Source organism: Macrosteles quadrilineatus, unplaced genomic scaffold (assembly GCF_028750875.1).
Source record: "Macrosteles quadrilineatus isolate MER2022 unplaced genomic scaffold, UCM_ALF_1.0 Scaffold_4__1_contigs__length_99947679, whole genome shotgun sequence".
In the NCBI taxonomy this organism is placed as follows: Eukaryota; Metazoa; Arthropoda; class Insecta; order Hemiptera; family Cicadellidae; genus Macrosteles; species Macrosteles quadrilineatus.
Window position 1 is genome coordinate 75307529 of NW_026542597.1, and position 14554 is coordinate 75322082.

At 34.3% G+C, this 14554-nt stretch overlaps 1 protein-coding gene across 1 annotated transcript in view; it reads left to right on the forward strand.

Annotated features, from left to right (window-relative positions):
- Positions 1-14554, forward strand: part of LOC128993058 (uncharacterized) — an 83383-nt gene that overhangs the window by 32008 nt on the left and 36821 nt on the right. Inside the window, exons 3-4 of the mRNA XM_054416813.1 lie at positions 1273-1570; positions 8112-8314. Coding sequence (XP_054272788.1) covers positions 1273-1570; positions 8112-8314 — 501 coding nt within the window. The remainder of the gene's footprint in view (positions 1-1272; positions 1571-8111; positions 8315-14554) is intronic.

Consider the following 14554-nt stretch of genomic DNA (forward strand, 5'->3'; position numbering starts at 1 on the left):
TAGCCCTAAAGTAGGCCTATAATTGAAAGTTACTTTCCACATCGGTTAACTTAAACGCATTTAAAGTACTACCTCAACCTTACCATTTAACACTTTATTCCGGTTGACATTTTCAGTATCAAAGGTGCTCTTGTCCATTCCGTGAAACACTGAGAAATAAGGACATTAATGCGTTACCAACATACAACAAAACAACACAATACAACAATCCAACAAAGGCCACGAACTATTGATACATAAACAATATAAAGGCGTAAACAATTCATGATGGTTTGCCCAACAAATGTTTTACTCAAATAGGTTATCATTTTCTTAGCATACCGGGGAAGCTAAGATTTGGAATCCAGACAGAAAAAGCAAAACTTATACAGAGTTAAGACATCACTTAAATTGAATACGGACGGCTCTAATAAATAAGGTGCAACACCAACGATATCAAATTTGTAAACTACTGGTTCTAAGAAAAAAAAAAAGTACCTACGTAAGAACCTACCTAAGAACTATAGTAAATCGGACCAAAGCGTATTACAAAATTCAGACGTTTTTTAGAGATAAATTGTAATAGTTTTTACTCTTGTCAGGGTATAATTAGATTAAGGAACCTAGATATAAATTAGATATAAATTGACCATGTACCAGCTTGGGAATTACTTTTGTAATTATTGTATCAGGCGTTATGTACAATAAAGCTTTGTCTATTGTCTATTGTCTAAAAATGTTTATGTAAAAAATTCAAAATGGCAGATATCTGGTTAACGAAGCGATTTTGGAAAAAATGTTATTCTTGATTTTCTTTTTATTTTGACCCATAGAACCATTTCCCGGAGTTTGGCTGTTTACTTATGGGACACCCTGCATAAGATTTTTAAATCTGTTTTTTAATTTGAATTAAAAAATCTAGTTGTTTATAAATCAATGTGAGATCCACTCTGTATCCAATTCTAATATTACATAGTATCACATGAATTTCTCAAAAATAGACCGATTATAAACTTATAGAACAATATCACTAAATATGTAAGGATGTAGCAGTGAGGTTTATTTTTTGTATGGAAACCTGATTAAGAGCCAAGTTGCTGAAAAGTGTATGTAACTTTTTTATTTTATTAGAACACATAATAAAAGATTCAAATTTTGAAATTTGTAAGTAACTTTATGAAATGTTGCCAATTTTGTCAATATAACTAATACTACTCACCAAGTGTAAATATAGTTTTCACATACTCTGTCAAAATAATGTTTTATAATTATACAATTTTAAATTTTTTTCAGGGAATTGCAAAACAGCTTACAAAGGAATTTTGATATCCGACCTCTATTATTTGAAGGCAAATTTTTTCCACTTGCCAATGCTGTTTGTAGATTTGTTCACACTAGCAATGGTGACCAATGTTACCATAAAGGTGTACAATGAGAAATTGAATCTCAATGAACCTGTTTATCAAGAAACAATAAACTCTCTTGCCAGGTTGAGGTTACAAGACGTGTTCTTTAACGGCGGAGTCCAACCAAATAGTGCCTGTCAAGTTATTTCAGCGTCAGGGTCCATAGAGTCTAGACCGAGTATTTGGTAAGGCAACTGATGTATACAGATAAACTGGTTTATTAACTGGTTAGCTGGTTTATTACTGGCTTAGGATATTTATATCCTAGGAAATCATAACTGTGACAAGCTTGCAATCGGTTGCCAATCATAATATGGCCACGTTAATTAATCAGTGTGGGAATTTTTTTGAGAGGGGAAAATATTTGTTTACAGATACCTTAAGGGTAAGGGTGGGGATGCGGATGCCTTCCCACCTCCCTCATAGAGACCCACAACTATAAAACATCTCTTCTTACCCTTCTCTGGCATTGCATCTCATGACATGGCTTGGTTGGTCCTTCCCAATCATTGTTTAGTTTTATCTATTATTAATCCAAAAAAATTAGTACTAGGTATCCTTAACTTCAATGGTTTTATTATTAAATTTAATAATCGGTTGACGTTAATTTCTGGTTGGTTGAGTTTGAAAATTTATGATACTGGTTTTATCCACATTGAGATTTAGATTTTGGGAGTAAAAAAAAATACTCCGTCGCAGCAAACCTGCATACAAAGCGAATTTCCATTTACCCGGCTTGATTTCTACTAAAATATTCCCTATAAATTTTCAGATTTATTTCCTATTTAAATAACATTAATTTTAGTGAGTAGTTAGGTTTGCTGCTACGGGGAAGATGTTGAGATGTGTTTTTTCAATTGAAATATTGATAGCTTAGTATGAAATAAACCAAATTGCCAAATTTGATTGAAATATATCCATAAACAAGCAAACTAGAACAGTTTATTTATTCTCCAAAAGAATAACATGGGAATTTTAAATTTACAATTCTTTAAATTTTTTCCGTAGTCAATGAACATTCAAAAACACTTCAATATACTAAATTATTTGTTTTTTTAAGCTCTTCAAAATGGTCTAGAGAGAAATTTAGAAATTTTAAGTTTTTAGGGTCAAAAATGAGAAAAACCCATTTTTACCCCATAAAACCCCCCATAAACCCCTGATCCCATAGTCCGATAATGCTGGTTTGCGAACTCGTTTGAATAAATGTAGGTTTACACGTTTGTACCAAATTTCATCAAAATCGGATCAATTTTGCTAACGAAAACAACATTTTTTCCCATTTACTATACTTACTCTTACTCTTACTCCCAGGGCCATTTATATCGGAGGTGATATTTGGCCGCACCAACAAATCTTCGCCAAGTTAACCGGTCTTTCGCATCATCCTCCGTTGCCCCAATTCTCTCCAAATCTTCTTGCACTTGCTTCCACCACCTCTGCTTAGGTCTTCCCCGGGGTCGTCTTCCTGTAGTGTTTCCCTTTAAAACTCTTCCCAGTCTACAATCTTCATCTCTTCTTAATATATGACCAGCCCATCTGATTCTTCGGCACTTGATTTCTCCAATTACATCTGTGCTATTATACAGTTGCCTTAATTCCCTATTGTGTCTTATTCTACATTCTCCTAGCTCGAATATTGGTCCAAAAATCTTCCTTAAAATTTTATTTTCGAATACTATTAGTTTCTTTTCATCTCTTTTATTTAATTTCCAGGTTTCTGATCCATATAGGAGAACTGGGCAAATTATTGTTTTGTACAGCCTGATTTTTGTTTTCCGGGACAAAGATTTTGATGAAAGTAATTTATTGCAAGCATGAAAACATTTATTTGCTGAATTTATTCGGCTTTGGATTTCTAGTTCATCAGTATTTTGGTTGGATATAATTACTCCTAGGTATTTAAAACTGTTGACTTTTTCAAATGTATGGCCATCAATTTCTATTGGTTCTTCAGTATTATCCAGGTATCTTGAAAAGTGCATGTACTTAGTTTTTGAATCGTTTGTTTTTAGGCCTACTTTTTCTGTTTCTTTCATAAATACTTCGGTTAAGGCCTTCAGATCTTCTAGTTTTTCTGTGATTATAACCACATCATCTGCAAAGGCTAAGATGTTTATTTTGGTTCCTATTTCCACTCCTATGTTCTTCTCTGCTACCTTCTGTAGAGCTTCTTCAATGGCAAAATTAAATAGGATCGGTGATAGCCCATCTCCTTGTCTGACACCAGAGTTTACTTCAAAGGTGTTACAGTTGTGGCCATCAATTCTAACTGAACATTTAGATCCTGAAATACTCATTTTAATTAAGGCTATAATTTTATTCGGTATGCCGAATTTTCTTAGCTGTGTCCACAATTTGTCCCTTCTTATGCTGTCGTAAGCCTTCTGGAAGTCGATAAATAAGGCATAAAATTCTTTATTGAACTCCCAATAATTGGCTACTATTTCTTTTAAGATAAATATTTGGTCAGTTGTCGATCTACTCTTCATAAACCCCGCTTGATGCTCACCTATCAACTCGTGTGAGTATTGTTCTAGACGGTTTAAAATAATTTTTGAGATAACTTTATATGGGATACTAAGCAGTGAGATTCCCCTATAGTTATCACAAACTTCTTTCTCACCCTTTTTATGAATAGGGATAATGACTGCTTCCTGCCACTCCATTGGCATTTCTTCTTGTTCCCATATTTTTGTAATTAAATTCCACAGCTTTTCCACTATTATGTTTCCTCCTCTCTTTATTATATCTGCTGTTATTTCATCTCTTCCAGGAGCTTTGTCATTTTTCAGGGACTTAATTGCATATTGTACTTCTTCTTTTGTTGGTGTCTCGATAAAGGGCTCAACATAAAAGTAAATGTCCTCATTGTTTTGATTTTCTTCTTCTGTCGGGGTGATTTCATCAACATTCAGCAGTTCCTCAAAATATTCGCGCCACCTTTCAAGGACCTTGACACTTTCAGTTAGTAGTTGTCCCTCCTTATTCTTTATTCCATATGTACAAGGGGTGAATCCTTTTTTAACACGTTCGCTACTGCAATAGTACGAAATTTTCCATTCACATGGACCAGCGACGCACATTTGCGACGGCCGGTTTCCACCCATAGACTGCTGTCGCATATATGCGACGGCTAGTCACATTAAAATAGACTGCCGACGCATATTTGCGTCGGGGTTCTAATGTTATTAAAATGCTTATATCTTTGTAGTGGTCTATTTGAAGGCACTGAATTCCCTGCAGTGGTCTACAGAGATGTCTGACGCACAACTGCGTCGCTTGGTCTGTGGATATGATGATTGGTGACGTCATATAATAGTTGGAAAAACTGGTCTTTACTTTTCTGCATCACTGTATGTATGTATGCAGTATGTATGCTGCATTATCCTATGTAGCTTTTATATTTGTTCAGTTATAAACTGTTCTTGAATAATCTGTTTATTTTTTACTTACTTTTACCAAAAACACAAAAAAATGAACTGTCGCATATATGCGACGTTTAGTCTATTTTAAGAAAACTGTGATAATTTTCACTATTGTCTTCGCTGTAGACCGGGCGTCGCAAATATGCGACATTACAAAAGGTTATAAAAAATACAAATAAACAAGAATAATTTATTTACAAACACGATTGTAGCGTATTACAATGTAAATGATCACTGTTTTACAGGTTTTCGCCCGTGGTCTGTGTGTACTGTTATCCAAGTGACAGCCGGTCTATGTGTAAGATTCAAATGTATACCTCGGTCTGTGGCAATGACCGCGGCGTCGCATATATGCGACGCTCAGTAGCGAACGTGTTAAAAAATCTTACTTTCCTGTAAAAATCTGTTGCATTGTTTGCTGTGTTTTCTTCTTCAGCCCTATCTAGTAAACTCTTAATATATTGTCGCTTTTTCCTCCTCAGGAATTTATTTGTCTCCTTATTTGACTGGTTGTACATCAACCTGTCTTCTTCATTGTTGCTATTCATCCATACATTTTTCCTCCTAATCCTTTCTTCCAACATTTGTTCACATTCACAATCAAACCAAGGTTTTTTGCTTTTTTTCTTTTTCTTTCCACATACTTCTTCTGCCGAATCTAGGACTGCTTCTTTAAAATTATTCCAGGTACTGTTGACATCTTCATCTTTATCTAAGTCTTCTAGAATCTTAAACCTATTCTCTAGTTTTATTCTAAACTCATCAGCTATCGGTTTAACCTTAAGCTTTTCGGTGTCTATTCGTCTTTCTTGTATTTCTTCCTTCCTCCTTTCAACAGCTATTCTTTGGTTTACCTTGACTAGGATTAGACTGTGATCAGTCCCACATTCTGCTCCTCTAATACTCTTTACATCTGTAATGCAACTTTTATGTCGTTGATCTACAAGTACATGATCAATCTGGTTTTTGGTCACGCCATTTGGTGATGTCCAAGTGTACTTGTGTATGTCTCTTCTGGGGAACATTGTACTGGAAATTTTGTAATCATTTGCAAGTGCAAGACTTGCCAGACGGGATCCATTATCATTTGATTCTTGGTGTAGGCTCTCATTCCCAATGGCTGGTTTCCAAATTTGTTCTCTCCCTACTTTGGCATTTGCATCCCCCAAGACAATTTTTAGATCAAAGCTTGGTAACTTTCCCACCACTTCATCTAATAGGGTGTAAAATTGGTCTTTATCCTCATCCTCTGAGTCTTCGGTAGGTGCGTATATACTGACTAGAGATATATTATAAAATTTTCCTCTTAACCTAATATTGCACAACCTTTCGTTCATTGCCTCAAAATGTATCACAGCTTCTGATAGTTTCTTATTTATTGCAAAACCTACACCACCATAGTATCTATTATCATCGCAGCCGCTATAGTAAATTAAGTATTTATTTGTATTTATTCTTCCTGCAAGAGGCCATCGAATTTCCTGAAGTGCTACCACATCCAATTTTACCACATCCCATTTACTATAAGCATGTATATATTTTATTATAACTTTATCATTAAGAAATGTGACACTATTCATGTATATATTCCTAATGTACTTGATGAATAAAGATAATTTGAATTTGGATTTGAATTTGAACTGGCCTGGCACTAATCAAGTGTGAGTTTGATTGGTTTTCAAAAATATGCCTGTGAATCCGGTCTCAATTTTCATAAAATTGCAAAACATTTTTTTATATTTGAACCATCAGCTTTGTAAGTAATTTAGCTTGAATTTAAAATAACAGTTGAAATTGAAAACTACATAAGATTTTGTTTGTTTGTATCAACTTTGATCAAGATATCCTTTGTAATACGGAAGGAAGGAGCCATTTTACAATTTGTACAAAAATGCAAGATTGTTTACAGTACTACAGTAAAAACAATTATTAAATTGGAGGTTTCTCTTGTGTTCTGGAACTGTTTGAAAGAGGCCAGTGTACAACAATGCAAGATTGTTTACAGTACGAAAGTAAAAACAATTATTAAATTGGAGGTTAGAAGTACTCAGTAAACATACATAAAACCTACTCCTCTCTACTCCAAAACGCGCGTACAACGCTCACATGTGTACGGTCCCATTAGAACCTTTGTATTTCGAGGCGCGCTGCCAGCGCACGTTGCACGATGAACCTCTCAGACACGCGTTGCAACGCACGGTGGCCGAAGCATTGGTCACTCATTTGATTGCTGAGTTTCTAGGACGAGCGTTGCAACGCTCCCATGTGTACAGGGTCTAACTTTCGTTAAATGAAGAAATTAGCATGCTTTAGTAATTAAAAAGCTTATTTTCATATATCCTCTATTAGGTAACAAAGTAAAAAAAAACATACGAGCAAATTTTTCTTGTAAAATTGGATGTCCCAAGTGTTCTTAGGGAATTTTACCCGGCACGGTTACCCGGGACCGCTTTACTTTTTCATTTTTATGTCTACAAAGGCAAAAACATTATTAATTTAATATAAAATCAATAAAAAATATTAAATTAAGCTGCAACGGGGGTATTTTGATTTAGTTTTGGTTCTTTAAATCTATGGTACAAATCCCAAACAAAACTACCTTTTCGACTTTTATGGCTGTGCTGGGACGTGCCATATGAGACAATTGCTCAAACGCGCGTTGCAACGCTCCCATATGTACGTAGCCTTAACCTTACCCTGCACTTCTCCTCCTATCTTAATTTTTCCCTTATATAGTAGATCTCCATAGGAGACCATTCGCTCGTTTATGCAATTCCTAGTTTAAATCCTATATGTCTGGTTTTGTCACGCTTAAATTTGAAGGGTTAGCATTGTATTTTAATGTTGTGTACAAAGCTGTGTTGTGTAAGTTGTTTGTAAAAGGTGTATCCGTTGATATAAATAAATAAATAAAGCATGCCTCATTTTCTCCTCAGATGTTGAATTATCAATATCCCTATTTTTTTTATTGATCTTATTAAACTGAGATCTGATGTCTCCTACCCAAGAGCATTATTCAACACTTTACTAAACTTCTCTAGGTTTCCTTTTTGAGGGTTCACGAGTATCTTTCCTTTCTTCATTCCAGAATCCACCTTGTGTTCCCCTTCAAATCATGAAGCCTGTACATTATGCATAGGTAACTTTTTAACTGTCAAACCACCCATGTCAAATTTAATCCAAAATTGTTTAGTGATGTGCTAAATATGTGAGAAAATAACTGGTTAAAAATATTATTGATCACAAAAAATTGTAAGGTAAATCATAAATTTTAATTTAATCAAAACTTTTCTTTTAGCGTGCCTGACTATGCTTTAAGACCCAAAGTCCCCCACGATGTCAAATCTCTCTTTTTATTTGATCCAACAATAATTGAATTTGGTTGGCAAGTGTTTAAGAAAAAAGGTGATACATTCCCTGAAGTAGGAGACCTGTTTAAGCAAAAGAGGACCGGGCTTTGTAAGAGTAACTTAATCAAGGCCCATTGGAGATTTTACAAGGGTAAGTGTTACTTTAGATAAAAAAGTTGCAAATTAGCCATATTGAAATACTTGATAATTGACTTAAAACCAGTAGTGATGCAACATAGGACATCTGGGCCTAGTTATAAGGATTTTGATTTGGATAGCAGGCTTTCCCAAACGGGAAAGAGTCCACGTGGCACAAGAAACTAAATAAAGCCACATCATGCATTGATAGTATTTTATTTTAAGATCAGGAAATGTTAGGAGAACCATTTAGTACAATAAAAATATGTTTTGACAAAAGAAATTAGCATAGGCAAGGAATTTTTTACAGATGTTGAGTGTGTGCCTTCCTTTTAAGAAATTGAAGCTGTGTTATAGTTGCCATATTAGAAAATGGTGGCATATTTCTGTATTTTTAGCTATAGTTGCTTTATTAGAGATACAGGAAAAAGCTTCATGTAAAAAATGTAGTCCATCTAAAAATACACATATTTTTGGTTGTTATAATTTTTCTTTAAACCCAACAGTTTTTAAGTTATTTGGGATAAAGTGTAGGTTTTTTTATTGACTAAAAATTGGTGAAACCCATCAAAATTGACGGTTACTTTCAAGCATCGATCTCTATTATTATTACAGCTGGATCGCGCGCTGTGTGCTGGGTTTTCGGTCCGACCGCTCGCCGCTCCCCCCACCACGCAAGGGTGTTACTGTCTCTCTCTTACTCATTACGTCTTATGGCGTTTCCGCGTTTGCGCTCACAAAATACGCTATATCTCTGTTCATAGTGGCTCGATTGTCAATTTGTCTACACAGTTGTAATCTGCATGAAATAGCCGAGATTATGGTATATGTTTTATATCAAAATAATTCTTTTTTAGATTATATTTATACTTAAATCTACTAAATACGGTTTGTTGATGCCGCTTTTTAAATTAATTATGAAGCTGTTATCATTGTTAATGATAATTAACTTAATTTAGCATACACACTTATGTTTTTAATTTTTAATCTTGTGTTTTTTATGCATTTAACATGTAGGAAAGGACCCATGCTGATCCGCAGCTTTAAAATAAATATATTATCCAAGAAAATCAAATTTATGATTTGTATTGAGTAATACAGTATCTTGAGCTTAACTGATTCAAGCGATCAATAAATAAAATTAAAGCATATACGTTACTGATTATTTTGAGTCCAGAACATATAAAAATCATGAACAATACTGGAGCTATTGATTTTTAATCATAGAAATGTAGCGTGTCTACATCTTCACCCTAAATCAAGAGTACCGTAATATTTATCTGTTTTTTCCTTTTGTATTTAGGTCAAGTTGTAACAGTTTCCTTAGTTCTTTTCGGCCTTTTGGGCTTATCTAACGGCGAATCACGTGATTTCAATGCAAATATAAGAACAAAGAGACGCGTTGAAGTTCCTATGATCCCGTATTGGAATAGGGAGGGGGCACACGGGCATTGTCATCTAGGTATTAATCGCACTTCACCCATCGTACTGTCGACATCATTGCTCTTGCTCATAACTAATATACACTCACACATGCGCATCTAATAGTTCAAATAAACCTTAAGTTTTCAGCATAAAAATTATTATTATTATTATTATTTTATCGACCCTTGACTTTTCTCACGACCGTTACAGAAAAACCTCATGAAAATGGTTTTTATGTTGGTTCTTCACCTTGCGTTTGCTTGAAACTCGTCCGATTTGAATAACTAATAGCTTATGTGAAAGCCGGTATTTCATTGAAGGTCTCAGACCAACATATCTATCTATACTATTATAAAAAAGAGGTGGTGTCTGTGGGTGTGTATGGGAAAAGTAAACGCGAAAACTACTGGTCGGATCGGGCTGAAATTTGGCATGATGAGCTCACATTCCCGATTAACATATAGGCATATTTTTATCCCAAAAATCCTTTCGGGCTCCGCCCCAGTGGCTCTGGAGTTTCCCATGTTAACCTTATGAGAAATGAAATTATTGAATCTGAATTATGGCCCGAAAATAAACATTATTTAACATTGCTTAAATGGAACTGCCAAAATATATGTTCAATGCTATTAGTATAGGATTTGGGTCAACAACGTCATTTGTTTATGTTTATGATCCATACCGGTATTTTTCTAGTATTCGTATATAAAATTAAAGGTATGCTCGCAGAGATTTGCCATAAAGCAACGGCATATATGTATCTAGTTTTTTTTTACTAAAAACATAATTTTATTCATTTTTGGATTCTCACATCAATTTAAGATGCAACCTACAATCTATAATTATATAATACTATTAGCAGAGTACCCGTCCTTCGTACGGGGTTGGCATATAAGTATCAAATGCTTATAGCAGTTATGAGTGAGGACATGGTTTAAGAAATTTAGGTTCTTTTTGAAGTTTGTTCGCTACGCTCACTCACCTTTAGGTTGGAGCTCGTTCGCTGCGCTCACTTTCCTTCAGGTTAGCTCGTTCGCTACGCTCACTTGCCTTCAAATCGGATGAGTTTCAAGCAAACGCAAGGTGAAGAACCAACATAAAAACCATTTTTATGAGGTTTTTCTGTAACGGTCGTGAGAAAAGTCAAGGGTCGATAAAATAATAATAATAATAATAATTTTTATGCTGAAAACTTAAGGTTTATTTGAACTATTAGATGTGCATGTGTGAGTGTATATTAGTTATGAGCAAGAGCAATGATGTCGACAGTACGATGGGTGAAGTGCGATTAATACCTAGATGACAATGCCCGTGTGCCCCCTCCCTATTCCAATACGGGATCATAGGAACTTCAACGCGTCTCTTTGTTCTTATATTTGCATTGAAATCACGTGATTCGCCGTTAGATAAGCCCAAAAGGCCGAAAAGAACTAAGGAAACTGTTACAACTTGACCTAAATACAAAAGGAAAAAACAGATAAATATTACGGTACTCTTGATTTAGGGTGAAGATGTAGACACGCTACATTTCTATGATTAAAAATCAATAGCTCCAGTATTGTTCATGATTTTTATATGTTCTGGACTCAAAATAATCAGTAACGTATATGCTTTAATTTTATTTATTGATCGCTTGAATCAGTTAAGCTCAAGATACTGTATTACTCAATACAAATCATAAATTTGATTTTCTTGGATAATATATTTATTTTAAAGCTGCGGATCAGCATGGGTCCTTTCCTACATGTTAAATGCATAAAAAACACAAGATTAAAAATTAAAAACATAAGTGTGTATGCTAAATTAAGTTAATTAATCATTAACAATGATAACAGCTTCATAATTAATTTAAAAAGCGGCATCAACAATCCGTATTTAGTAGATTTAAGTATAAATATAATCTAAAAAAGAGTTATTTAAATATAAAACATATACCATAATCTCCGCAATTTTATGCAGATTACAACTGTGTAAACAAATCGACAATCGAGCCACTACGAACAGAGATATAGCGTATTTTGTGAGCGCAAACGCAGAAACGCCATAAGACGTAATGAGTAAGAGAGAGACAGTAACACCCTTGCGTGGTGGGGGGAGCGGCGAGCGGTCGGACCGATACGTGTGTATCTATGAGCAGTGCAGTGCGCGATCCAGCTGTAGTAATAGTAGAGATCGATGCTTTCAAGGTGTACGACAATTGATCCCAATCAATTAAATAGAGTGATACCTTGGATAAAACATACCCCCTTAATAGATTTCTCATCCTTATGGATCACACGGAGACAATTTCATTGTTAGTTGTGTCCGGTGCACTAGAGGTCATGTTCCGTTAATAATTTGTTTCTTGTTGAATGAACGAAGTGAATACTGGTGGGAGATGCATCTTTCTGTTGTCCGAAAACTCGAGAATGACTAAAGTTATAAACTTGATGTTTTGCACAAAGATTCTATACCACAATATCTTGCGACCTTTCGTTGTTGAAAAATATTTGTTCTGTAATTATTATAAAATCTTAAAAAAACATTTTTAATTTTGTCCCATAAGATTAACATTAAGAGCTACCTTCTTCTTCTTTTTATTTGTTTACGTTTTAAGACCTACCATTTTGTTGTTTACTAGAGACAAAGAGAACGACTTAGCTCCTTAACTCTTTCATCCATAAAGTAACAGTTATACCATATATTAAACACTGGGAGCATGTTTAATGTATGGTTATACTGTTTTCACATTATAACTCAACAATTTCTGGAATAATAATGTATTTATGAAAATACTGGTAGGGGTTAACCAATTAATTATCTACCGAAATGTATTGCAATTGATTGAAAAATAAATATTTACTTGTTTATTTCTTCAGTAGTACGACGCGACGGTCGACGAAGAGATGGTTAAGGGTAAGTGGTAAAAGTCTACTATTGTTTCCTAGCTTGCTAAAAGTTAAGTTTTAGCGTTGACCATGGACTATTGGATACTCTTTGACCAATTATTACAACTTCAGTTTTCCATAGTCAATGGTTTTAGTTATTTTCGTAGTGGTTTTTCTAAAATAAAATGCGTCGTTGGCTTTATTTACAAAGGTGGGGAGTGTGTTACGAATTGAATTTAATAGACTTTGGTTTCATACCCACAATTTAAAAGACTTTGGTTTAATTAATTATTGTATTGTGTGGAACTAACATGTGTTGATATGTTTGAATTATTATTCTGATTTGAAAACAGAGTAGAATAGTGATGTGATGAATTTTGAAGAATATAAAGTTTATTTTAGAAGTGAATAAAAGAGGTTTTTATTTTAATTACTCGTTAGAACCTGAAGGGAATATTTGATTATTTTTTAAGGAATTTCCATTTAATGTCAATCAGTGATTCAAATTTTGTCCAGGAATATTTAGTTACTGTTCTTTCATATCCTATACTATAATACGAGCAATGTTTGCTTGTATGTATGTATGTATGTATGCTTGCTTGCACCAAGATCTCGAAAACGGCTCCGACGATTTTCTTCAAATGTTGTAAATAGTTTATTCCTGGCCTAAAAACAAGTTTGCTGCAGTTAGAACTGTCAACAGAAATCTAATTACGTAGAAAAATGCATACTTGGGAATAACGAATAGAAATTCTATCGAATAGCACTATTAGTTAGTTTTTTGGCTAACTTATATTTTATTCGTTCGTTTTTAAATTAACTAACTAATAACTTCTATCAGTTACTTTTTACGGGACTAACTAATAACTTCTAACTAGTTAGAATTTTCAACTAACTTTCCCAATTATGCGGAAGCATCTCAAATACGGGTTATTTATTTCACGTGATCAGTGAGGGTTGCGTGCGGCTGTGAGAGGTCAGCGCCCTTGTAGACAAACAACGCGGGGGGTGGGGAAAGAGAAAGTCAAAGTCCAGTGGGTTTGGAATGCAGTGGGCCTGTGGAAGGGTAGTGACGGCCATTATCAACACCCCAAGCACTGATGGGTGGGAAGGGGAAATGTTTGTTTGGTGATTGATATATCATCTCAAGTGTCAAAACATCGTCTTTAGTTGATGTTCATTATCTGACAAGTTTTATGTCATTTGTTTATGTTGTAGTAATGTAAAATGTGACAATGTTTGATTAAAACACAAGTACCAGGGGACCGATCTTGCTCAAGGTGTTTGATTTGTTCAAGAGGTAAAAAATAGAGCTTATAAGCCTACAAATATTTTCAGTCTTACTACGATTAATTAAGTAGTAAAGTCAATTCGTTTTTGTTAGACATCCACTTATCCTCAATTTAGTCTACAAAACTTTTTTTTAATCTGGACGATCAATCTATAAAATGTCCACAATAAGCTTCAATCAGTATAAAACTCATGATAGGTACATAACATCTGTTATCTGACGACCGTTATTGCATTAAGTCACTGGGATCGTGGAACGTTGCAACTATAATTACGGGATGGTGTAATAACGCATCAATTCGTGCGGTGCATCGTCGAAAAATACAAATCTCCTTGGCCTTTCCTTTAGATTTTTAGTTCAATGTCAGTGTATATTGTTTTGCAGTAAAACACTTAATGTTGTTTTGCATCATACAATGCAAATGTATTATACAAGCAATTTTCAATAGATAAATAATTTTATAAATTGGAGGAAATCGTAGGAGCCATTTTTTAAATCATATCGTGCGCAATCTTTACTCATATTATAGTATATATTAGTACCCAAGATGTGACATTAAAAAATACTTTAAAACAACTGCCCAACGAACAGCTAATTTCTACTAAAACTAACTTTATTTTCTATCAGTTAGTTTTTCAACTAACTAATAACTTCTATCAGATACTTTTTA